The 27,485-nt window shown below is 40.1% G+C and overlaps 1 protein-coding gene across 2 annotated transcripts in view; it reads right to left on the bottom strand.

Annotated features, from left to right (window-relative positions):
* Nucleotides 1–27,485, bottom strand: part of klf7b (Kruppel like factor 7b) — a 74,666-nt gene that overhangs the window by 14,088 nt on the left and 33,093 nt on the right. The window contains exons 2-3 of one of the 2 annotated variants that reach the window (XM_073474084.1): nt 8,548–8,727; nt 8,076–8,481 (exon numbers count right to left, since the gene is read on the bottom strand). In XM_073474084.1, coding sequence (XP_073330185.1) covers nt 8,076–8,481; nt 8,548–8,727 — 586 coding nt within the window. Of the gene's footprint in view, nt 1–8,075; nt 8,728–27,485 lie in introns of both variants that reach the window. The other variant, XM_073474083.1, reaches the window with a different exon arrangement.

Here is a 27,485-nt window from a genome sequence, read left to right as displayed (position 1 = left end):
TGAGGTAGTTCAGACACCAAGCGAGGCTGCCTCCCTTTGGGGGAGAAGGATAGAGTTGGAGACCCCGTGGGAGACTAAAAACAAACTGTGGAGACTTTATCTACCAGCATGTGTCACATCCCCCAGGAAGAGCATGAGGAACTTGGTGGAGAAAGTGCTCAAGCAACTCTACAGTCACGACATATTGTCAGTGTGACCATAACTCGAACGTGGTCAGAAGAATCCAAATGACACTGACCTTTTAAAGGCCAATATCAATACACTGTGAAATAATATCTGTAGTGTTTTATTATTTTTCCTGTTTGTTTTACAGATTGTTCCTATACTTTTTAAATACACAAAAATATCAATAAAATACTTGCAAAAAGTGTTAAATATTAAAATTCAATAAATCAATGTTATTAATATTGGCTTCCTGACGTATCGGTTGGGCTCTCGTGGTAAAGACTAAATATTTTGTTATTTCTTAATTCTTGCTGTTTCTAATTCGACTCAAATATGATTGTTAAAAGAGATAAATTATTCTGGGAGAGAACACAACAGTCACAAACAGACAAGACTTCTCCAAGTTATAATTGTTTTTCTTGAAAAGAGGTAAGCTACACATGTTTACTTGACTTTGATGCTACAACCGGGACTTGTCAAATATTAAAAAATATTATAATTAAAAAATAAAAGCTCACAATCCTCAGCTACAGCTGTGAAAAGTGTGATTCTACAACGGATTACTTCTAGTTCTGTAAAGAAGCTAAAATGATCCATGCTGAATCTTCAGCTGTAGTATGTGTATGTGTGAATCCTCCTACTCACTCCACAGAGTCCTTCTCACTCAGGACTCAATACAGGACCAATATTTTCAACATACAATAGCAAACCACTTAACAGCTTATCCTGTTGGAGAAATGTTACACTCTCAACCTACGTGTGTGTGTGTGTGATATGTGGTATGAGTGGGGGCCGCAGGTGCCAGACTGGCGGCCGTTTCACACCCGTCTTCAGTAATTGGCCAGAGCACCCCATCTTCCTTCAATAGGACCCCCCTCAACACACACACACACACACACACACACACACACACACACCCACACACACTGGTGGGGGAATGAGGCAAGGCCAGCTCGGGCCTGACGCCACAGCAACCATGACGGCAGCCAATTATAGCACAGCAAGGCAAGGATGCGTGATAAAGTCACCTAGCAACTGAGAGAAAGGGAGAGAGGGGGGTGGGTGGGTGAGAGAGAGAGAGAGAGAGAGAGAGATTAACAGGCATGGACAATCAACCAGCCACAAACCAATTATGGAAGAGTGTGATGCAGTTGCTTGGCAACCCAAACTGAATGAGTAAGTAGGAGAGAGATAGAGAGAGAGAGAGAGAGCAGGTTGGAGGTTGAGACCAGTGGGTGTAGAGGAGTATGGAGGTATAAACTGTGTGTGTGTGTGTGTGTGTGTGTGTGTGTGTGTGTGTGTGTGTGTGTGTGTGTGTGTGTGTGTGTGTGTGGAAGGCTGTCTCAAGTTAGAAGTCACACTCGGGCTGGAGTTGCCATGCCCAGTGGTTTTTCATGATTTAACCCATGAGCTACATAATATCACATAATTAAACTTTACGTCCCTGCAAGACATTTTGTTAACCATGTGCAAAATGTACCTTTGCTTTATGGGATCTTTTGGTTTATTCAAAATCAATGAGCTCATTCTTGAACATGCTTCAGTTACATAAACCACTGCACTGAACATGAAGCCTGCATTAATTTTTAATTAATCTGACTATGATAAAAACATAAACTGCACATGATTTGTAGTTAATGAACTGCCTATTATTAGAGAACAGTGTAGTGGGGACGTAGCAGTATTTAATGGTAGAATGAAATAAAATATATAAAATAAAATAGTTTGCTATATAAATCAGTTATAACTACCAACAAGTACATATCTTTGTTCACAGACATTAAATGTCAGACGGTGCATTTAAATGTCATCCTACATTGTGAACTGTCAGAGGTTTTCACTGCTGTTTGAAAACACTGAAAAGCTTATGGACTTCAAAAAATGCACAGAAATCTAAAATCTGTTTGTTTGAAGATGGTTTAAATTTGGATGTGCACACTGAGTTGATGCTCCAACAAAAATGTCGTTACAGGTACAGAACAGACGAACACTCTTACACTCCTTCAAAAACTGCTCATCTATTCTGCTGTCTCTGATGCCACATAGGTATATTGTTTTGTACCACTGCTTAAATATCATGTAGATTACGATTATGAGCCATGTACAGTTTTGAGAGATCCAACCAGATCAAAGAGAGTGAAAAATAATCGAGAAAACCCTAGCTCTGGGTCAGAGCAGCTCTGAGTACTTCAGAGATACACTGAATTAATTTGTACATCTAATAATTTTACAACTCAGCCCTAATTGGACATTTTCATATAAGAAAATGAACCCTTCATATCAAAGCTGTGCTGCAGAGATATTATTTTGGACATAAACAGAGGAATATCATTATCTACATTACACATTATTTTGAATTTCAGCACATCCTCCTGACAGAACTCACTATAATGATGTTTCTAACGGCCTCTGGTGTGCACTTTGTGACAGTAAGTGTATTGATGCAGCGCAGGCATTCTGTAGTTGCTCCTCCCTGTAGTGTGTGCTATGTTAATCCCTCCCTACATGTATGTTCAATGATTTATGGTCATAATAACCCAAAAAGAGGATTAAGCTAATTAAACCACAGTGCTGTGCTTGTAGTGAACAGATCGGGAGGGAATACTCCACCCCCACATTTATACCACACACACATACACACACACAGAGAGAGTGAGGAAGCTGCAGTGTCTTCGGGGTGTCTTTTTTTCAGTGAATGATTCTGCCTCTAAAAGCTCATCGTTGGTTATCATGACTCGACCATAGAATCATCAGAAGATTACAAATACTGCAGCTAGTGGCCAGGCTACCAGAAAGCTAGTCTGGATTAGCTATAATAAAGTTACAGCTGTGAGTTCCCCCTGGGTATGCCAGGTGCTGCCCTGGAATGTCATGCTATACTTAAAGCCAAGCGATGGTTGCTGGGATCATATAAGCCTGTAACACGCTGGATTAATGATGCCAAGGTTGCTCGTATTAATACAGTGGAGGTCCAAAGGCGATGTACAGTAATCCGAGTGAACACCAAGGAAACTGCTAACAGTGGATGATGACAACTGGAGGCCATGAACCACTCCAGAGACTGTAAATGATGCTGCGGTTTAAGCTAAAGTTGAGCTAGCTTCAGGTGGTATCAGTCTGTACAGGCCTCATGCTGCAGGTAAGCGATGGATTCAGCCTCAGTTACTCAGGCTGAAATGTCCAATACAGAAAACATTTTGACTGTGAATGGATTTCTAAGAATATACATTTGTGGTACACTGGTTTCAGTCACTTCTTCATAAAGGTTTCTATGGACGGAAACACTGACGTCATGCTAACAACAACAGTCACTTGGTAAACAACTGGCAGTTGATTTGCATCGTAAAACTGGCAAACTGGCATATTATTGTCATTGTCATTTTCAGCTGTAACTGGAACGTTTTAAGATTTAAACTTAAACTTAACTCTAACATTTCTGCTGTGCTTATTTTATGTGCTCTGTTGCTTTGCCAGCATTTTTGATGAATTGAATCTACCCAATTGGCAACATCTCACCGCTAACTGCTAGTTTTGGGTAAACTCAAGCTGCCATTTTCTTTAGTCCGTGTCCCAACAGGTAAATAAAGTTTCCGACCCATTAGTGAAAGTGTTCTTCATATGTGAAAGCATTCAAATATGCATTTTAGATGAATGAGATGTATAAAATTTCAATGTAACATCGTGAAAAAAAAAGACAATTAAATTTAATGCAAGATACATGATTCTGGGATCTTATTTTATTGTAAACAAATACTGTGATTGGTTTCTGTTTTAAGGTTTTTTTTTTTATTTTGCTTACCACTGAATGTGGTCTCTGGTTACCACTTAAAAAAAAAATCACTTTTATGATCATGTTCAGACAGACAACACTGCCTGAAAAAGCACAGCCCTTTCATTAACTTCAATCAGACCATTGTATTGACACAGTGAGGGTGCTCGCACAGCAGGCTCCAGCAGAAAACACACAATCACCTAGCAATAAAGGTGGACCTGGCTGAACTTTTGCCATAATACAAGGTCATGTCATACAAGTAACACAAAGAACTACCTTAGCCAATCAAACATGTGCAAACACATAGATTATTTTGTAAAATGAATCCCATATTTCTACTTTATACCTGCCTAGAAAAAAAAACTGGATGTGGAAATCCATGCGAACGGATTCACAATCTGTGCGCATGGATTCTGCCCTATTCTCATTGATCAGCACAGCCCAGCTACTGACAGTCCTATCTTTCTACATGGAGTTTGCCTTTGATTGTGATCAATAATCAATAAAGATGATGACAACAACTCTGTTTGACTGTTGTGAGTAAAGTGCTCTATTTAACTGGAGGAGGAGGACCGCTGCGGTGCGTCTCTGTGTGCGTAATGTGGTGCGTGGATCTCAGTCCTCTGATCGGACCAGACAGGTCATAAGAACTATCATTCTGATTAATAGGGGATGGGGTGTGGGCGGGTGAAATAATTAATCTTTGATGAGGAATATATTAATAACATTTTGACAGCCTAACCCGTCGGGAGGAGTTGGGTTAAACTCTGTCTCATGCGTAAACACGCGCACCGTCTCTCGTAAGGGGGAGACGCACTTAATGTGTCTGCTGCTGGAGTCCATTGCAGGTTATGTTATTAATATGTTCCTCATCAAAGATGAATTATTTCACCCACCCACAACCCATCCCCTTTTAATCAGAATGATAGTTCTTATGACCTGTCCAGTCCGATCAGAGGACTGAGATCCGCGCACCACATTACGCACACAGCACCACAGTGCTCCTCCTGCTCCAGTTAAATAGAGCATTTCTTTCAACGTAAACTGTTTCAAGATTTAATTTCCTTTATTGCTCAACAACATGTAAAAATAGAATAAAAATCAAAGACACAATACACAAGTGAGACTAAAACTAAGAATTGTTTGAGCTTGTGAACATGTAGTAAGTAGGGGAGAGGGGTTTTCCCCTCTATCCATTTCCCAGGACAGGGAAACCACCAAATAAAATTACATGTTTTATTTCTTTCTGTGTGCAGCAGACAGCAGCAGCAGGGCTGGGCCAGCAGGGCTACTGTGACTACATACCTAATTAGCATTACAGTGGACTTTTTTGTTCACTTAATTGTCCATTGTCCATGAGGTCTTCCAGCCCCCACAAGGTGCATTGTCACACTGAGAGCAAGAGCCTTGCATACTGTGCAATGTAGCCTGAATCTGCACTCTACTGTATTCACATTACGTGATGTTTACTGTTGCTATAAAAAGAAGTGGCAACTGTCGTTAGCACATATTAGCTAGCCTTACAACCTTAACTAATGTGTTGTCAAGGGTTAGATTATCAAAATTAGAAATGTAACAGCTTAAATCCCTGAGGAGCTACACTAGCATTAGTGACGGTTGCGTCCACAAGTATGCAGTTACCTATAGTTCCCTCAAACAGTTTAACAAAGATACACATCAGAGGGGATTTAGAAGTGGGTATACGCAATGCCAACTGAAAACTATGTAGTTATATGCGGTATACCTGCACCACTGCTTAAAGTTATATCACAAATTAATCTGGATACCGCACTCTGCCACAGCTAATTCACAGCGATCTCCACACTGCCTTCGAGCTGGGCGTAAACATATACCTCAGACTGTATGTTTCACTTATAGGCTTATACAAGTACAAACAGAATCTTAATGTTACACATCTTTAGTTTATTTAATAAAATAAATATTTTATGTTATTTGCCTTTGAAGCTGTATTGTGTTTTCATTATATAAAGTATCGCTACCAGCCTTGAATTACTTGGTATCGTATCGAAACCAAATTTTGTGGTATTGCCCACCCCTACAACCACCGACTGTCACTCTCCACTCACTCACTACAAACTGCCCTGTTCTTAAAGGAGCCATGCTACTCTTTAACACTAGAGGCCAAGTCCCAGATTCTACTGCAGTCCTTTCCATTTTAGCATCAACTTATTTTGTTTTTTAAGTTGAAGCACAAAATTAAGTTATTTGTCAAAAATTATAAAACATTGTCAGGAAAGATCATAAAAATACCAAAACACATTGGAGTGGTACTTCAAAAAAAATGGCCAGATGGAACTGTTGACAAGGAGCATTGTTTTCAGCAAGGAATTTCCTAATAGTAATACTTCAAACCTCCATTTATCCATTGATTCAATAACTGATTATTGCATTGAAATATTTTTAAATGCTTACGGCAAACATTAGCATAAGCGATTAATTTAAATTAATTAATCGCAAAGCTTGTAAATAATTAGATACATTTTTTAATTGCTTGACAGCCCTAGTTCAAACACAAGCACATCATGAATTCATCACAATCCACGTCAGTCAAATCCATCTTTATCTTCTCATGTGTCTCCTTCATCAACCCAAAGCCCGTCTTACATGCTAACACATTGGAAAGCTAACGGCAAGCAGCTCCTGGACACATTAGCCTGGTGTGCATCCTGTCTGAGGGTCAATGAGAGGGCAGCTGTAGTTAGCAGCTAAAGATGCATGTCAGACCCAGTTGGACACGGCTGAATTCGCAATGTCATTTATTACCAGGCTATCAATCATCAGGCAATTACTGAGGCAGGGCCTTTTGGCACTGAACTGGTACTGAGACTCATGAGGAAATTAATAAATCTAGAGGACCATCTGAAAAGCAAAAGAGGAAGAGGAGAATCTGATGTTTTCTTTGCAGATTTCTTCAGAAGCTGCAAGTATCTTCTGAATTTTGTATATGCTTTGTTATGTCTTTGGCCTTACTCAAAGCTGCAGGTTTAAGCACATTGTTGAAGATACAACTGTTGTTTCTGAACCTTAGCACATTAGGTTTTAATAAAAATAGACTTTGGGGTAAAAATTGCACATTTCAAATGGCATGCTCTAAAAAGAGAAAAGTTTTAATAAAGAATGGAATCTTACATGTTCATTCTTCCCATGGGCAATTCAAAACCAATACGTCTTATATGATCTGATACCTTGGTGATTATTAAAAGCAGCATTGTGAAGCACCACTACGAGACGAAGCGCGTGTCTTTTAAGCAAACATACCCATTGAAATCCGAATTAAGGGGCATCAAAAAAAAAGAGTGGGACTGTTCAATTGTTAAGATTTGTTGAGATTGTTTTTGACAATGTCGGTTGAGACTGTTAGATGTGAAATGGATCTTATGTAAAAGAAGAAAAAGGTAACCTCAAGGTACAGTGTATTCATTTATCTTTTCTAAAATCAAGCACTTTATTTTAAGAGGAGGTTGTTGACTACATACAGACGTTGATGAAACTACTAGACTACATCAATATTCCGTATATGGCAGTGAATCTTAATGCAAGTTAAACATTATGATGTTCTAGACCTTCACTTGAGGAAACAAGACCTTACAGAACTTTAATTGAATATCCCTGGACTAAAAGATTGCAATGTTTGGCCATATAACTCAGTCTCCATATCTGTATGTTGTCCTGCATTGCCCTGAATCTGGGGGACCCATGGTACATGTCAGAAAATACGTTTTTGAGCACTGCTTAAACACATCACAAATGATGTGATGGTGTCATTTTGGAAAAATGACTGTTGCTTGCAATTCGAAGATACATTTGAAAGTCCTAGAAGTTTTCTTGCATGTTCATGCATGGGTCAAAACATAGTATTTGATTTGTAAAAAAAGGTCAAAATAAGCAAGCGGCCAAAATCTCATGTTTTGAATTAAGAGTCATTCAATGTTCATCCAATATCAATGTGAATACCCTCAAATTATAGCTTAAAGTCAGCACTGCAACCTCATAATCACTGTTTCATTTTACATCTGAACTGCTGAAGCACAGAACTGAAAAAAGTCTTCAATGTCAGCATCTTAATGTAGAGCGATTGTGCTGAAGGTAATTGTAATGAATGTAACGAAGGTCCTACCTGTGTGAGTCCTCTGATGTGCCTTCAGATGGGAGCTCTTGGTGTAAACCTTTCTGCAGCCATTAAACTGGCATCGGTGGACTCTCTTTTTGTTCTCTGGTACGTCTCCTCCTAGAATTCCTCCTCCTCCCTGCTCACTGTCACTGAGAGCTCCTCCTCGGCTTGGTGGTGATGGTAATGCTCGTGCTGCCACCAGCTTAGCCGCCCCTAACCCTACCTTCTTCGCCACAAGTTTGAGCGTTAGTGTACCATCTGCCGTTGCAGTCAGTGTTTGTGTGGGTTTGATAAGGTGGCGGCCAAGCTCCGGTGACGATGGCGGTGTTAGGGATGTAACAGCGGCACTGAGCTGTGCGGCACTAACTCCTGCAAGGACTTGATCCTTTGGTGTGAGGGTTTCAGTCCCTGCCTCTACTTGGGTCTTGCTGGGGTTGGGCGCTTGGAGAATTTTGGTCTGGACCTTGGGGAGAGTTACCAGTAGCGGAGGGGGGCTGGGCTGGTCAGGGAGACTGGGGAGGAGGGGATCCATCAAGTCCTCGTCACTGTCACCACCCTGCATGAAGGCCGGCGTTAAGAGACAGTCCAGCTCCTCATCAAAGAGCTCTGAGAATCGCTTGGGCTCAGTCTGTAGGTACCGCTCCAACTCTAGACATGTCTGTAAGAAAAAGAAGCAAACAGAGCCAGACATAAATATTCTTTACACCTGTTAGTTCAGTGTTTCTGACAAGCTTTCACACAACTTTCAAATACAGTACTTGTTAGGGCAGCACACTGAAATCACACTTGTATCCGTTGATTGGCCATTAGTTTTTCATTTATTCATTCTTCAGTCAGCAAACGTAGCAAGTCAAGCACAGTCAGTTTTATTTATATAACCCAAAATCAGCTATATGACTACTGCATGACTAGTGACATACAGTCATATTGAAACAGTTATACAGGATGGCCTTTATAACAGGTCTTGTTGTTACTCTGCTGACACCTCAAAGCCAACACCATTTACTGCTGCTGAAGCTCCAACCACCACTTCAATCTCATGTGTTTAACATCAGTTTTTTACTACTGTTGCCTTTGCTATCTTCTATGGTTAATGTATACAGCAATCTTTGGCCTCAGCATACTATAATTCTGTAAGCTAAAAGGACTACGCTGGAGGATGTGTTCTTGCTGCTTAGATTCTTTGAGAGTTCCCTCCAAGAGCAAAATGGTGACTCTATTAATGTCTCTCTGACTGAAACAGTGAACTATTTCAAATAGCTTTATTGGCATGACCATAGCAAGATAAAGTATTGCCAAAGCATCAACATCTTGATAATTCCAACATAAAGAATTCCTCAATTCTAATTCTTCAAATTAACAATCTGAGGATTGGTGCAGATCAGCAGGTCAGTCTGGTTCCCTCATGTTGTGGCAGGCAGGGACAAACTGTCCTGTGAGAATGCCGCTCTCTTTCATTTCCCCCAGTCCAACTTTTATTTTCTCATTTTCTGATTGGTTAAAATGTTGGTGCTTAATCCTGAATTTGTCAAAATTTTGGGCCATGTGTAAGGAAGGGCTGCTCTGTCTCCACAGCAATTCCTCTACACTGTTGGCACAGTCACTCCTCTGTTGGTTGCTATGATTTCTTATATCTTCCTGTTTCTATGGCCAGGCTGTGAGTACTTTGTTAACATGTTTCTCTGTTTAACATCAGTCACCATGGTCAGGTAGGTTGCCACAGGGTCTTTTTAGAGCCAGATAACATTGCATTTTACATTGTGTGTTTGGTTTTGCATTCCAATAAGTAAGATAGTTTTCTTTCTGTTGTTTTATAATTTGGTTGACTCTAATAGTTCTGGTTTCAGACTGCTTATGAAGCATCATTGCTTGAACTGGTTTGAGAACAAAGGTTCAGGTTAGGTTCAGCCGACTTTTGTCTTTCCTTATCTATTGGCACTGCAGGGCTTTGTGGTGGTAGGAGAAGGGATTACTTTGTTTAAGATGAAAGTGTTCAAAAAATGACTTTTTAAGAAAAATAGGGATGTTCTGGAACAGATATAATAACTGCAGGACATTAATTCTTCCAATTAGGGGAAATTTAGAGTGTCCCAGAATGACAATCTTATCGGCAATTTTTCTATTGAAGGGGGAAAGTTTGCCTGGAAAAGAGAAGAGTATTTCTTTGTTACTTCGACCCCCAGATAAGTGATTTTTTTTTCTAGAGAGATCTCAAATGGTAAATCATCCAGGCTTGTCAGGTCATTTATTTCCAAGATGGAATCTGTTGAGGACTTCAAATAAGTAATACCACTCAACCTGGTGGAACGCCTTCTCTACAACTATTACCATAGTTCTATAGTGCTATTACTCTTTAGTGAGGCAATGGTGCCCTGAACCGCTGTGAACATGAGTTTGAGAGTTCAATGTATAATTTTGACTGTTTCTTGGAACTGGGATAGAAAAGTAATTTCCAATGCCAAAGTCACAAAGTATGTTGTATGCATCACCATCCATATATGTCCAAAAAATGTAATCATATGTTTGAACAAACAAAAATGCCTCTAACTATTTCTGACATCAGTATATGTCCTTCCTTTCCTAGGACTGCAGACTCTTGAGGGACTCTGTTTTCTCATGTCTATAAATTCAAATACCCACTGTAGGCATTATATTTCTGCAGCTGTTTACTGTGTCACCTGGCACACAGCAGTCCAGAGAGAAGAGGGCTTTAGTCTGTGATTGATTGTTGCTGCCTGGCCGAGCTCTCCAGAGCCCTGAACTGTGGAAGCCTTGCCTGTTTCCTTCTGCTCACCCAAATCAACCAGCCATGGAAGTTATATCGCAAGGCAGAGGAAGGGAGGGGAGCGCAATGACGGAGGGAAAGTCAAAAGAAGACACAAAGGAAAAAGAAAAGAGATAAGGAGAAAAAAACAAGGAAAAATAAGCTAAAAGTGTTTATTCAACCTTTACCTGAATTTTTTGACATCTAAACATTTCCAGATTTTGGCAGCAGACCAGCAACACCACAGTGTTTGGACCACTGGCCTTCTGTGCCTCTGTCAAGGGCACCTGCCACATTACCTCAAGAGGATTGAGTCAGAAACCTTCAGGTCACTAAACTACTTTTCTAACCTAAAGGCTACAACTCTCCTCGCTAAACTATTATGTTTTCTGTAATTCCTTCCCCCTCTCATCGTCAACTAACACCTGCACTTCTGTGGTCTACATGGAACCCATCGCCCATGGGTTATTTGATCCCACTCCTGCTTTGATCTCTTACGCCTGCAAGACTAGTTTTTTTTTCCAAATTCAGCTTGCTTCATCCAACAGGACAAATAAGACACATGTACTGTAGCTGTTATAGCTTTAAAAAGTTAGAGATTTGACAAGAATGTAATGAAATCGTTAAAACTCTGGAAACAAAGCCCCCATAATGTTTGTTTTTTGTGATGATTCTTTTTTTTTTTGTCAAGAGAGAAAGAGGGGGGAAAGACAGCAGGCTAGCTCTGTAATTGTCCACTCAGCACTTGCTTTGCAGCTACCTGGCGGGAGCACTGTCCTGCAGCAGAGTGCCTTCGCTGCATCTTCTTGGAAAATGAATTTCCTCTGTTTGGCCAAAGGCCTTTGGCAGCTGAAGGTTCTCATCCTGATTTCCACCTCTGCCATGGGAGCAAATTACAGACACTATAGAAATGTTTTTTGTTTGCTGCAGCTGGTTGACTTGGTCCATTCAGACAGGCCAGCGCTGGAGCTTTGCTCTGCTCAGCCTCAGTGATGAGACAGACAAACCAACACATTTAGTCTCAACATCTGTTGAGTGGTGATAAGCTGAACTCTTTCCCTTTCTCCTTTTTTTCTTCTCCTTGAAAGAATGTCTGTTTTGCTCAGATGCACATTTGCATATGAATATAAATCAAAGATATCTCTCCGGGGGGTTACACTGCTTTTAAGGAAACTTAAAAAGAGAAGCATGTATGTACAGAAGCACAGACGATGCCCAGTAACAATGTGATTTTCAAAGCTGTATCTAGTGCTGTGAAGAAAACCTTCTGGTTAGCCTTTTGTCCAGATAGTTGGTATGATTTTGCAGCACCAGAATTCCTTTTAGTAATTGCACTGTGTAATATAATATCTGGTCAGGCATACTGAGGGAGGCTATTATATCTTTGTATGAATTATTTCTATTGCATCTAGAAACCATTACTGGACAGTATCAAAGAGCCATCAGGTTATCTTGACATAAACAGCCAAGTGCTTTATTTCAAGACAAAACAGCTGCATGTCTTGGATAGCAGAATGATGGGGCTTACAACAGAATTGACTTCCAAAGAGACTTAAAATCGCTGGACCAATTTACCCATGTCTTTCTGGAAGTGTCGTAATGGTTAAATGATTAACTCGCCCAAAAATAAGCTCCAAATCTTTAATTTTATTACCTTGCCATCAACTGAAATATCTCTCTAAATGGCTCAACCCATCAAATTATGACTTCCTCTGGTTAGAAACTGAACAAGCTGTATGCAACCATCAAGCTACACCACTGTTTTCAAAACATAACCATAACCTCAACTCTGACACCTTGATGGAAAGCACTTCACATCACAAGCTCCACCAGTGCCCCATCACACCGCACACCAATTTGGTACAACCCTTACTTTTGTATTAATAAAAAAACATTAAACTTCACTTCCTGGATAAATAGAGGAATCACACATTTACACCATATTATTACATATAGGCAATCATTTTGCAAATTTTTAACAGCTCATCCAACAGTTCGGCATTGAGAACACACAGTTCCTGGAATACATCCAATACATACATAATACACGATTCAATTATAAAATGAATACATTTAAAATTTTTCAGAATTAAAGAAAATCACATCAGACACCTCAATATGCCTCCCAATCACCAACTGGGAACAATACCTCTCAATCACTACCAATCCCGACTTTTGGATCCAAATCTGCAATAATATGTTCAACAAATGCAAAAACACAGCACGTTCAGTATAAAGTCTTTCATAGAAGACACTACATTGATGAGAAATGACACAAAATGGGATTTAATGACACAGACAGATGTACGCACTGTTCACAGAACATATCCGATACTTACTTACATGCCACCTGGCACTGCTAACCAATCAGATACTTCTGGATACAAGTTACAGATCAATTATCTCACCTCCTGGGTTGCTACATCCCTTTATGCCCCAAGATCTGCATCTTAGGCGACATATCAGGAATACAATGACTCAACACTTCTTCTTCCTCACAGCCCTAACTATCGCCAAGAAGACCATTGTATTAAACTGGAAATCTAGAAACAAACTCAACATCATGCATAATGGAAGAATTTTCTAATAGATTATATATCCCTGCAGTGTTTCCCACAGGATGTCGTGAGAGAGAGAGAGAGAGAGAGAGAGAGAGAGAGAGAGAGTGTGTAAGCAGGGGGCGGGGGGCGTAAACTGGGAGTGAAAGAGGCTTTGCTGAAGCCAGGACGCGAAACATTGGAATCTTTGAGAACTGAAGAAGCCTCTTGGATGAGAGGTGAAACATCTTAAAGAAACTGAAACAAGTCCAGTCGCCAACGATACAGCACTTTGAAGGGATCTTCAGCGATATTATGAGAGGTGAAAAACGTTTTTGGATCAATATGAGACTATGGTGCAGCAAACTAGAATGGGAAATGGGAAACACTGGAAAAAATGTCTGCCTCCATCAACCATAAAATCATTGACTTTAATAAAACCTGGTCCACACTCATCAACAAATGATCTTGCATTATCTGCACCTGCCTGACATCCAAGCCACAAAACACACTCATACATACACAAACTCTTTTTATTGTTATCACTACTAGTATGGTTATCAATAATATTATTATTGTTATGGTTGCTGCTGTTGTCATTGGTATTATATACACACTGCTAGGCCAAAAAATGTCACACACTCTAATATTTTGTTGGACCGCCTTTAGCTTTGATTACGGCACACATTAAGATTTGCTACAGATTTGAGATACTATGAGGATGTAAAGGTCATCCAGAGGAGTACTTTAATATATAATTTATGCAGTTTTTCCAGTTCATTAATGTTACTGGCGATTACATTTTTATACTGAAGGATTCAGGCCATTGCTGCTTGCTTGACACAAGAGAAATGTTTCTTGAGATTAAAGGAAACACAAAATGAGATTTCTCTCCTATCTAAAATATTTTTTCTCCATAGTCTTCCCAGGGCTGTGTAGAATTACATTTTTGCCACTGTACTCATTCTGATATATACATTATTCATCATATTCAGACCAACTACAGCAACGTGAACATTAGTTTGCTTTGATACAGTAAATACAGTCTCTGTTGGTGCATTCTGATGGCTGTATTTATGTTTATATATGTGGACTAGAAATCAAAAATAGAAAGGTCTGTGTGTCTCTTGGTGGGGGCTGGACTGATGCTGAGGATTGTGGGAGGTGGGCGAAGAGGACAGAGGGTAGAGAGAGCCCGAGGCTGTGGAAGGAGAGCGAACGGCAATCAAACCCACAGCTGGCAGTGAACACACCGCCTCTGACATCACACGTATGACCTTCTCCTTCGTCTGTTTCTCCTACACACCATGAATATCAGGTAACAATGACATGTGTGGCCTGCAGCCTGTGTGTTTGTGTGTGTGTGTGTGTGTATGAGTGTGTATATGTGTGTCAGTGGCTGCTGGCTAACAGCTCAGACTGATAGCATGTGTAGGGCTCACCTCCTGTCCCCCTGCTCAGTCCCACACCATATGGAGAAAGGTCACATCGAAAAATACACACACACACACACACACACACACACACACACACACACATACACACACACAAATACACTGGCAGCCAGTACACTTCTTTTCATTTTTCACATAAAAAATGATTTTGACCGACTGTTGGAACATGAAGCGCTCCTGGTTGAGTCATCAGAACAAACAATGAGACACTGAGCTTGAGAAAATCTGCTTCACTGGCAAGAGTTCATGGGTGCATAACAGCAGGAACAGAACAGTTTTAGGACCGAAGTCAACTAAATCCAACAGACCTCTGTGGTAAGAAATATTCAATCAGGGAGCTTCAGATTCAGTCGGCTGCCAGCTAATGGCAGGCTAAACTTAGACGTAAACGAAAAATAAATAAAATAAATAACTAACTAATAATCAATAACTTTTTGGCAGATTATAATAAAGGGAGATACCTCCTGTTCTTCCGACTTGTGAACGCTCATTTTACTCCAATTGCTAGCCCTGCAGTCACACCACATAAATGGACACTAAATTTTCAATTTTCTATCAAGCTACATTTGTTGATTACAACCAGTCTCAGTCCCAACTAGTTAAATACGGCAGCTTGGTCAGTGGCCCTATACCCTAAACTATGGCATTCTTCTCCTCCCTCTAGTGTCAGTTTTGCATTATGCAGGGCTCTTCGGGCAAGTTAGCAATAATAATATGCAATGTCCGGTTAGACTTTCAAAATAAAGCTTGCTGAAAAACATCTAAAATATTAGGACATATTATGACTTTTAGACTATTGTTAACATTCTGAAACAGTCTCGCTTTGGTTAAGTTTAGACACATTAACTACCTGGTTAGGTTTCGGCAAAGATAATGCTTTGGGTTTAAATAACTACGCTTAAATAACTACGCTACTACCTACGTAAGTCACTTTCATGACTTACATAGGCAATCTTACTTCTGTAGCTTAAAAACAAATCAGACCAAAACACTTGGTCAGACATGGAACTCAAACCCTGCTTTCTTGGGAGAGAGTCTGTATTAACACTGGCTTTCATCTGTCAGTAACTGTCAGCGTTAATGGCTTTTCAGCCATTAGGCCTCCAGTTTATTGACACTTCTGTAGTAGATATTGTAGCTTCCCATTTCCCATTTTAATCTGCTCACAATACAACTAAGTGCTGAAGCGAAGATTTTTTCCCATATGGCTTTTCTTAATTACAGTCTTAGTGATTGATGTGAATGCAGTGTTTTGTTCTTGATTGCAATTATGAAGTGTACTGATAATGGTAGAGCTGATGCTGGCTGGCTGACTCTCCATGGCATTAAGGTTCACAGGTGCTGTGATGTTGCTATATGTAGTATTTAGTACACAAAACTCGAGGGCAATAATATCAGTACAATTTTAAATGTTGATTCCCAGTGAGAGACGCACCAGCTGCTCTGCAACTCTATAAAACTAGTATTTCATGTGTGCAGGAAATCAGTCATAAAGAAGATTATGATTGATATGATATTCAGTTCATGCTTTAAATGTATTTGTCTTGGAGGTCAAGGTCAAACAAGGTCAAAAGCAAATGCAGTGTCACTTCTGAAGTGAAAGTCAGCTGTGGTTGTCCAGAGTATATTGCACTTTATTTTAAAAGGTCTAAATGTCTTTGTTTACTTGTAAATGCAACCACATTTGTGTATGATCAGCTTGTGGATCTATTTCATACACAGAGCAGATAAAAACAATGGGAAAGTCAATTTTGTCTTCCATCAGCCCCTTTTCCCTCATGAATGTTTTTCCCTTTATATTTTGAGTGTTTGATTTAATATCTGAGCCAAAATAGCTACCGATGATGTGCAGATCCTGCCTGCCTGTGTGTGTGTGTGTGTGTGTGTGTGTGTGTGTGTGTGTTCTCATCCTGCTGAGGTCCATTAATAATAAATGCAGAGAGCAGAGGGCTCTGGATGAAAACGCTAAGAGCTTTTGACAGACAAAAGATCATCGAGGACGAAGCTCAGCAAACAGACTGAAGTGGGTTCAGCAGGAGATGCTCCGTCTGTGTTTGCATGCACGCGGTTATGTGACTTCCATTAGAACAATGGTGAAATTAAGCCATTTACACGATTCGTTAAAGTGACACTTCCTGTAATGATCTGCTTCACATGTTTTTGCCACATGAATGACTGACTGAAAAACAGGAGGAATATGAGCAGTTTTCTTTTACGGTCATCCATTTGAATGTCCTGCACAAGACAGAGAATGTCTAGATTGTTTAAGTGTGAGTTGCCAAGTTCTGGAGATACTAGCTGTAGAGATGTATACTCTTGAGTAACTGGGTCATGATCTTATGGACAGAGACACTGCTGTTGAGTTTTTCAAATGTATTTTTTGGGACTTTGAGCACCACAAGCCGAGTGCCATCTAGTTCCATTATAAGGGAGATAAGGCAGACATCACTGTGGCTAATATATTAAAAACTGTGCAACTCACAACCAAAAAATCTGGATGGTTAAATAGCACTCCAGGTAAGAGGGAAACATTTTTCAACTGTACAACTGTCCCTTTAATTCTGCTCAGGTGTTGAATAGATACAGGTTACAGAAATGACTGCAAGTACTAATAACAGTAAAATCGCAATACAGAAAAATTATTAAAACTATTTACACCCAAAAATGATTCTCAACTCGCCCGCCAAGTGCCAAGAGTTCAGCACAAGTCTTGTTAAAACTCCTTACGCTCCGAAGCTTTACAACCAGAGAAAGCTCTGCCAGACGTGACTAACAGCAGTATCAGCTTACCTACCATGCTGTCTGATGCTTTAAAATAATTCTTTGCCCATGCTTATTCATGATGTTCCACATAGTGATGAGTGACTCGCCCCACTCTCACTGTAAGATTAAGACATCTGTGTTAACGTCAGACAGACAGATGAAGCAGCAGCTCAGCCGGTTGGTGGGAATTGTGTGATATAAATGTCAGGTACACGCTTACAGGGAAGAAAAAACTGCCTTTATGTCAGAGAATGGGATTTTGCTCATGGAGCATCTTGACAAGCTGAACAGTGATACTGTACAAACACACTTTGTGCTTTCATTTCTTTTTTTTTTTGCTCAGCAATTTTAAATGCTGAGATCCACTCTGACATCAGGAGCCAACACTTCACAATCAGTACTGTCAATGAGTTGTGAGACGACTCAGGCTTTTGAACAAATCCCCAGGTGAAAGCAGTTATACACACCACTCCTTCCACAGTGACACCTAAAGTGGATACACCTAGCCATTATATCCATCATAAAACCCAGTGCATTAGAAAACGGCATGCATGCGCAATTAATCTGGTAAAACTCAAACCAGTAGCTTTATAAAATATAATGGACATTTAATACCAACAGGTTTAATAATGCTTTTAGTTTTTTTCAGATTGACTTGTTTAAACCCTCTAAAAATTCTGAAGGCATGTGGCTGCCTTGTACATGGTGTGAAGCTGTATCTAACAGAGATCACACGATATGTCACTAATATGTTTCAATTTTAAAACAGTCCTTCATTCATTATCCTTAACCGCTTATCCTTCACAGGGTTGCGGGCGGCTTGAGCCGATCCCAGCTGACATTGGGCGGGTGGCGGGGTACATCCTGGACAAGTCACCAGTTCATCACAGGGCTGACACAGACAAACAACCACTCTCACTCACATTCACATCTACAGGCAAATGAGAGTGACCGATGCATGTGCTTTGACTGCGCGAGAAAGCAGGAGTACCCGGAGGGAACCGACGCAGGCATGGGGAGAACATGCAAACTCATCACAGAAAGGCCCTGCCTCAGCCAGGTCCTGAGCAGCATTTGAGAAATAAGCTCTGTCCATACTAACAGCTTGAAAATGCATATCCCATGACAATGCTTGTACAATGGGCATGCATGTGCAGGTTCTACTCTGTGGTTAGCTGCTTAGCCACACAAATACAAACAAAGAGCATCAATGACCAAAAGTAATGAAATAAATACGGATTGCTAGCATAGACAGCAAGGTCGGCAACACTTGTAATTTGTTCTCCATTTTAAATTAACTGCTGGTGGTAAAGGCTGATGTATAAAAGAATAATGTGAAAGGGGCAAGATGAATCAGAGAAGGATACGAAAGACTCAGTCAGGAAGGGAACCTTGGTGTCTGAATCATAGTTTTCAAGAGTCTTTGTCACCAAAATTGCAATCCTGGAGTTCTTAAATTAAAACGCAGTCAGCAGTGTTTCCAAATTTCTCCTTTTTAGGGCTTCAGTTACATTGGTGAGCAAATCCAAGGGAATGAAATACCAACAGCATTGGTACGGGCTGCTGCAGCACATGGAACGGGCGTCCCATGTGCAGAGGCCTTGTACTCGCTGCAGCAGCCCGGGGTTAGAGTCCAACCTGTGGCCCTTTGCTGCATGTCACCACCTCTCTCATCCTGTTTCCTGTCATCTCTGAGCTGTCCTATCAATAAAGCCATAAAAAAGCCATGTCTACATGTTACACAAATGAAGAACACAACACTTGTATTTCTGCACATTATTTCCATTAATCTTAAATAAAGCTATGAGACAGGTATATTCAACCTCCTCACTGAATAAAAACAACAGAAAAACTGATGTTCCGGTGTCATTCTGCTCCTTGTGAGGATCTCATCTACTCCAGTCTGATCCTTTCAGTTTGTTCCTGTCTCTCTTTATCTGCGTGTGTTTATTTTCACTCCACATTATACAGCTTTTGGCTTCAAATTATGTTTTTCTCTTTGCTTTCGCGTACAAATAGGTCCTAATTAAAGTGCTTTGGCTTCCATAAACTGCTCTTTGAAGCTCTACCTCTTGATGGATCTCGCTCTCTCCACACAGCGGGCTCTGATGGCTAATTAGCCACTCAAAAGAAAAGGCAAAAAGAGGCTCTTTATTCAGCTAATTTGCTGATGCGGCTGTGTACACGGTGGATGTGTGTGTGAGAGAGAGAGAGTGAGAAGAGCATAATGACTCTTAACTGATTTGTGTGAATATGTAATGCCTCATGCTCGGGAGTGTGTACAATATCAAACGGTTGCTATTGGCAGTGAGCTGCTTCCTTTATGTCTGAGCAGGCATCAGTGCTGCAGAGTGTGCTTGGTGCTTTGTTAGAGACTGAAGTGCAGTTTGTGTGAAGATGCTGGCACTGCTGAGTTACTGCAGTGGCGTCTGTGTCGAGTCATATTGTTTTACTAATGCACATCCTGCAAGATCAAAATAACACAGACGGATGCATTAAGCTCAACTAACGTACATTTAGTTGTTCTAGCACTATTTTCTCCTCATCCACATGGTGCCAAATTCACCAAATCATTTTCAGCTCACATTTAAATTGTGAATTTTCTAAATGACATGCATGAAAAGAGAAATGTTGCTGCCACTGATGTTTTAAAGATCTCATGTTTTTACCACCAGAGAATTTCAGAATAGGTTGAACATATGATTAAGAATTAAAACATGCTAGAAGCAGCGACCCTACTCTTGACCTTTACTTTAATGAGAAGGTGAATGCCTTGGAAAATCTTCCTTGGAAAAGGAGATTAACTTCAACACTACAGGTTTCCATACTGAAGGTGAGTGCCGACACCTGTTTGCTCTTAATTTGCCCATAGAGCTGCAGTTTTCTAGACGTGCGCTGGAGCATCCCCGAAGAAGCATCTGAACCTTTACTTCAAGGAAGACTCTCCATGGCCTAAATGTACGTGGACACCTGAACATTCCAACTGTGATTGGAACATTTTGTTTCCACCAGATGTTGCTGGCTACAACCTGGCTAAAGGGATTTCCAACATTAATCCACAGGAGCATTAGTGAGGTCAAACACGGATGATGGGTGATAAGGTCTGGCTCACAGTCAGTGTCCCAGTTCATCCCAAAGGTGTTGGATGGAGTTCATGTCAGCACTCTGTGCAGACCAGTAAAGGTCTTCCATACCAAACTGAGAAAACCGTGGCTGCAGTCAAATAGTCTTTTTATGCAGAGGAAGCTTCCTTACTGAGTGAAGTGACCTGGATGTATGAGTATGTGCCCAGAGCCCAACGTCCTCAGATTTTGTCCAACCAACAGTCCAAAAACCAGACTCTTCATTTACTGTCAAAAATAACAAAGAAAAGCAGCAAGTCCTTACATTTAAGAGGCTGGAACCAGCAAATGTTTGATGTTTTTGCTCAAAAAATGATGAAAACAGATAATTATCAAAATTGTTGACAGTTAATTTTCCTTTCCATCGACTTATCGATTAATCAAATAATCGTTGCAGCTCTAAAATAGTCTATTTGCTATGTCGACACATTTTAATCCAGCCATCTTAACATGTCCTCCAAAATTTTATTTTGCACATTTTCTATTGTGACACCATCACATATAAAACACTACTAATTACTAACAATTGTTCCAATACATGATCCTGATTTGCCCAAAGTTGCACATACACACTAATAGACAAGTACATTACAATCAGTCATTCCTGTATGACACTCACAGCAGTGATCAAGATGCTGACACAACACAATACAGCTCGAGTGACAGGGCACACACTGTGTTTGTATGAATGTGTGTGTGTGTGTGTGTGTGTGTGCTGTCAGTGTGTTCAGGTATCCCCTCACTTCTCCCTTAATTGAAAAAGCAGCAGCACAAACAGAGGAGAGTCCTGCAGGGTCTGATGTGTTACAGCAGGACGAGGCTTCAATAAAAGAGGTTAATAGAGATGAGCCCTGTAGAAGAATGCTGCAGCGTCACTGGAATCTCTTTGATCTGACAGAAGATTAGTCTGGAAAAAATTAGCATGGCTCAATCTGGGGCTGCATCAAACATACCGTACACTGTATTCCCACCAATAATTACTCTATCTTTGATTTTCTCAATCATCTAGTAATCAAATTATCAGAAAAATACCAAACTTAATCCTTTGGTCCAAGTCTTAAGCTAAGTCATTTTTCTTGGGCGACTTAAGTCCCAGGTCATGTTATACTGATATACTGATGTGCGTTCATTTCTGAGGACTTGCACAACCAATATTGTGAAGTAAAGGAGACATGGGGTACCCATCATGCACGTGGTGCTAACTAAACTACAGACTAGTACGTAAGAGCAAGTAAATCTGAGCTTAGTAAGAGAGAGAAATCAGTATGACTGTTGAGAGCCAATCAGAAAGCAGTGAGCTCAAGAGAACCAGAGACAAAGAAGGATAATAAGCCAATGAGAGCGAGAGTACAGGAGTGCAAGAAGAGAGGAGGCTCTGAGCTTTTATTGCTCATGCACACACGCACACACACACACACACAGAGCTTCACCTCCGACCTCCAGCCTCAGCCAATGAAATTTTAATCAGCAGTCTCTGGTGGAGGAGAGCACTCAGACTCTACTGCTGGGTAACTGCTCTACTTCTCTCTCTCCATCTTCTCTCTAGTCTCTCTATCTTTTCATGCCTTGAGCACCTTGTCCCCTCCGCCATCTCCTCCCTCTCACTTCTATAAACACCTCTACCCTCCTCTCTCATTCACAAAGCAAAGGTCAGCTACTCCTCTTTCTCCTTCTCCTTCTCTTTCTCCTTCATTTTCTCTTTACATCCTTTTCTTATATCACCCTCTTGGTGAATCAGATGAAGCATCTCATCGTTGTAGCATAGTAAATTATAGAAACCATTTTACTACCTAATTCTTATTCTCATTCTTATAATTGATCCTGATTAGTAATCACATTTCTGAAAATCATTTCATATGCTGCACAGATAAAAAACAATTGAAATAAAATAAAATAAATTCACAATGAAATAAAAAAGGAAACACAATTCAAGAAGAATCTCGTGGACTTTTGCATGTAACTTGAATGAAAATGTTGGAACCCAACTTGATGCTACAGTGGAGTGTAGGGGAGTGTAGTAACATCTGACCTTCCAGCCAATCTAAACAAAGCTGTCACTTTAGCTCCATGAGAGTTTTATTGAACCTTTTAGTTATACCGCAATGTATTTTTAGTAGTATTGTTATTGTTGCATATTGTGGTACATTTAAGGCTATGCAATGTTTCCAAAATCAGAACAAATACATAAGTTTGCATTTGAAGCATTTGTGCGCTGAGAGAAAAAATGCTGCATGTGCATCTTGTCTCTATGACAACAATAGCTTAATAACAGCTGCTGTATGATCGACATTGTCCCTTTGTGGTTTATTTTTTCTGTAAAGTTACTGCAGTTTTTATAGATAGAACACCTGCTTTCAGAATGGACTCTGGTTTACCACTGTGTCCCCTCGACAGACCACCAGGAGCAGAGGGAATTTAATGTTAATAAATCACATAAATTGAGTTGACCTACCTTCTAAAAATAAAACTTGGCAACATCAACATTGAAAGTGGAGCTTAAACCAGCCTGTTCTCACCTCCTCTCAGTTTGTGGTAAACGGTTGCGTAATTACATGTAAGCACAAACGGCTGTCAGAACAGAGACAGTGGTTCTGCTTCGCCACAGCGATGTAATGAGTTTACAATAAAGTCACATTGGACAGGTTATAAACCAGCAAAATACAGTCTTAATGACAGGAAAGATTATAGATGACAGAACAGTTACCTGGACATTCAATAAGGTAGTTGTGTGTGTCAGGTTAGTCCACTTTGATGAGGAGACTGGGACTGAAAGGAAACTCATCATCCACTATTTCTCTCTTCTTTTTTCTATATAATGACGCCGAATGTAGATCGACTGCAACATAACATGATTGCCTGTCTGTCTGGCTATCAGATTTGAGCTCCTATCGGCTAAAAATTCCATATTGTATACTTATTTTATGCTATTAAATCGGCAGCGTGCCTAGATTTTGCATTTACCTCCAGTCAAACTAGAGGGGCTGTTTTCACCCAGAAGGAGGGCGGGGGAATCATGCAAGGGCAAAGTACCCGGATGGGCTGCTCTCACCTTTACAGACAGAAAGGCAGAGGCTGCAGCAGAGCAGCACATTTTTAAATTAATTAATTCTTGTCTGCAATCAGAAAAATAAAACTTGGATAAAGATAATTGGCAAAATACCGGACACCAAAGCAGACAATTATCAAACCCTACACTCGTGCTGTTTCTCTGCGGTCGTAAAACTTCTGCTCTCAGATCTCTCCTGCGCTCTGTGACTTTTTTGGTCCAATAATCCTGTCAAAATTCCCCAGCCAATAGAACGCCAGGTGTAGTGCTGACCAATGAAATGATCCCTATCTCATTGTGGATACATTAGCTTGACTTTTCAGAACGTTTGGCATGGGCGGTCACTCTTTGATATCTTAATTTTTTTCCTAGCCTCATAAGTTAACCATAGGTAGCACAGCTTGCTCTGTGAAAGGATGCCATCATAACCGGTGGTAGAAAAATAAGCTTTTAAATGAGGAGTGTTCTGAAAATCCGACAGACCAACGCTGTTCTCCCGAAAAGCTGCTGGGCTGAGACATTGGCTGTGAAAGGCCTTGCCAATTGCTGCTGTAAGTACATTTACTTGATAGATATGCCCTGTGTTGTAATGGTGTAGTTGCGTGTGAAAATGAAATGGTTGAACTGCAGTTACTGATTGTCAAGGTTGTACAACTTTGATTAGCACCCAGCAGTTAGCTTGCTAATACAGCTAGTTTGACCCTAAGATACACTGTATTACTGTAGTACTGGTAACAGCAGTGACTGCTGAGCATTATTAGTGCTGTACCAGTTTAACATCTCCTGCTCATAAAGCTACTGTAGACTCACACTGTATCAGCCTATAAACAACACAGAGTCTCACTAGTAAAATGTCTCGTTCACTATAGTTACCTGCAACAAGCGATGTTGTCTGACACACAGACTTACCCCAGACACACTGTTTGAGGACACATCAGAACTACTTTGACATACAATGAGCTGCTGCAGCCTTTAGTAGTTGGACTTATATTGTAATATTGTTGTGCATTTGTCTTACAAGTAACACTGACTATGCCATATTTTACAGAAAATCTGTGTGACGTGATTAAGCTCAGGTGTTGCCGCCCACATCGGAGGAGGAAGTTATTGCTTGGCAGGTGTCGTGCCTCATCCAAGTGACAACCTTGAAGACATCACAGCAGCCAGCAGCATCATCAAAGTCTGGATATCCACAGGAATATGGATCAGGATGACCACTGTGTGAGAGCTCAGTTACCAGCTGATACTTCAGTATAACAGAAATCCTTCACCTCAATGGAGGACATGATCTGTACAGTTTAAATTTAAGTTATGGATTTGCTAGTTTGTGCATTACATATAGACAATTTCTATTTGCTGACTTTTATTAATCATGGTCCTGTTGTATTAAATTCATCTCAAATGTTCTTTCACAAAGAAAAAAAAAACAGCTTGGAGTATGAAGATAGAAGAGTTTTGCTAATAATCCTTCACTACAGGTAGTAAATAATGTAAGCAAAAAAGACATTTCTGTTTCCCACTCAAAGTTTATCATGGTGTTGATAAATCACAATAGAAGTTATGCAATATTCTCTCACTTCAAAAGGGAACCAAACATTTAATCAGCAGCTTTGTGCAATGGAAATATAACTTTACAGTGAGACAAATGATTAAAAAACATTCTTAAAATGCTTCAGAAAATGTGTCTGCATGGATTTTTTTTCTTTCCGTCTCCTCCTCGGAAAACGCTCTTTGGAACACACACACACGCACACACAGGCACACACAGGCACACACACACACACACACACACACACACACACACACACACCATTTTCACTGTCCACGGTTATTAAATACAAGGACATAAAATTAATTAACAGCTTAATCGCTCACACGCGTGCACACACATTCACACACATTCACACACAGCTCACAACGGACAAGGCAGGTACGGCCTTTTAATTTGAAGAATAATTTAATACTGCTTAACCAGGCTTATGGCTATTCTCTCTCTCTTTGTCCCTCTGCGTGTATTTGTGTGTGTGTGTGTGTGTGTGTCCTAGCTATTTCATTAACTGGCTGAAATGGAGGGATTGAAATCTGTGGCAGAATTATCTGTTCCTCTACGGAGCCAGATCAAGGCCAACAGGTTGTTAATTTGAATTTTTTTTCAAGTGTTGATCTTGAATTCTTAAGAAAATCAAAAACATTTTCAAAATAAAAATAAGTGTAGGGAAAGGTTAATTTCAATTTAAATGTAATTTTGATTGAATTCTAATAGTCTTTTGAATAAATTCCTAATTTTTAATTTTCACTTATATATAATTTCATATTTGAGGTCTTATTTTTTTTCAGTTTCAGATTTCATGCTATAACTTTCAGATCGTATTTTTTCAAGTTTTAGACTTTTGGCCCTGATCTGACCTGGGGGGCGGGTGAGGCATCAATGTTATGTTGCCTTCAGGCAATGTGGGTACTTTGAGAAATATGACTCAACACTTTCTATACACTGTATTCACTTGATTAGCAGTGAATTAAGTGATGCTCAGGACAAAGTTACATTTAACAAGCTGTTTCAGAACCACTCGTGGTAATTATCATTATATAAGAGCAGTGAAATGTGCCAGATTGTGAAGTTTAACAGCAATGCTCGTCACGTTTCCCATTTCCACATAAGAAATGGTATTGCAGCGCAGTATCAGAATCAATGCACATCGGCTACACAAAGCATGCCAGGTTTTGTGTCTGCAACTTGCTCTGACGTCATGTACATGTGGGCAACAGTATTCTCACGGGATCGAGGCGGCTGCAGTTTCTGGAGCCAGGCGCTGCAGTTGCTCTCCACCAACTGCTAGTGCCTGGCTGTCGCCTGATCCAACAGCTTATTGGCTTAGATATTGACCCAACCATATGACGTTTTATAGAAACTTCATTTTTTTGCTGAATTGGAGAGATTTTGATCTTATTTGTCTGATTTTGAAGGTTTAGGCTTTTCTGTTAACAGAGGACTTGCTGTGTGGCCGGTGTGGAGACTAAATAGCCCACATTCATATTAGAAACAGCACACAATAAATAATTGATGTCTATATTAGCATTTGACTAATTTAAATAAGCCTGTAAAATATTTAACAACACAAAAACTTGTGGTAAGTGGGATGTGAGGATTCAGATGTGAAGCCTCGACAATATAAATATGTGACAGATCAATAATGAAAACTGTTGTCTTGTATTTTTTTCCTTTGTGTTTGACTTTTAATGGATTCCATTTGTTAATGTAGTCTGAGAAGGACCAGTCGGCTCAGATGATTTATAAACAGCAGCAAACTCATATGGTGATGATTTACGTGAGACTTTCTGTAAAATGGGTTGATACATGAACAGAAATCAGGCACAGGTAAGAAATGCTATTTGTAGAAGAGGTACTGTGGAAAATAATCATAAATATTGCAATGTTGGGTAATTTTTAAACATAGGGACATACAGAAAGACGTCTTTATGTGGGGAGTTTGTCAAAGCTGTAAGCTATCATAAGGTTAACTAGCTTTATGCTGTTAGCTGCTATTAATGAATGTTACGGTCCTTAAAATGCTTTAAATGATTGCACCGGTTTAAATGTATTGAGATTCTGTGTGAGCACATTTAGAAATACTCAGACCAGCTGTGCTGCTGCACGACTGACTGAAACACAGATGTGTTAAGACTAAAGACAAGTTAAGACTCAAGTATGAGCAAGACATTTTAAGGACCA

Source organism: Pagrus major, chromosome 9 (assembly GCF_040436345.1).
Source record: "Pagrus major chromosome 9, Pma_NU_1.0".
In the NCBI taxonomy this organism is placed as follows: domain Eukaryota; kingdom Metazoa; phylum Chordata; class Actinopteri; order Spariformes; family Sparidae; genus Pagrus; species Pagrus major.
The sequence above is the reverse complement of the archived record's forward strand: the minus strand, read 5'-3'. Positions and strand labels throughout refer to the sequence as shown.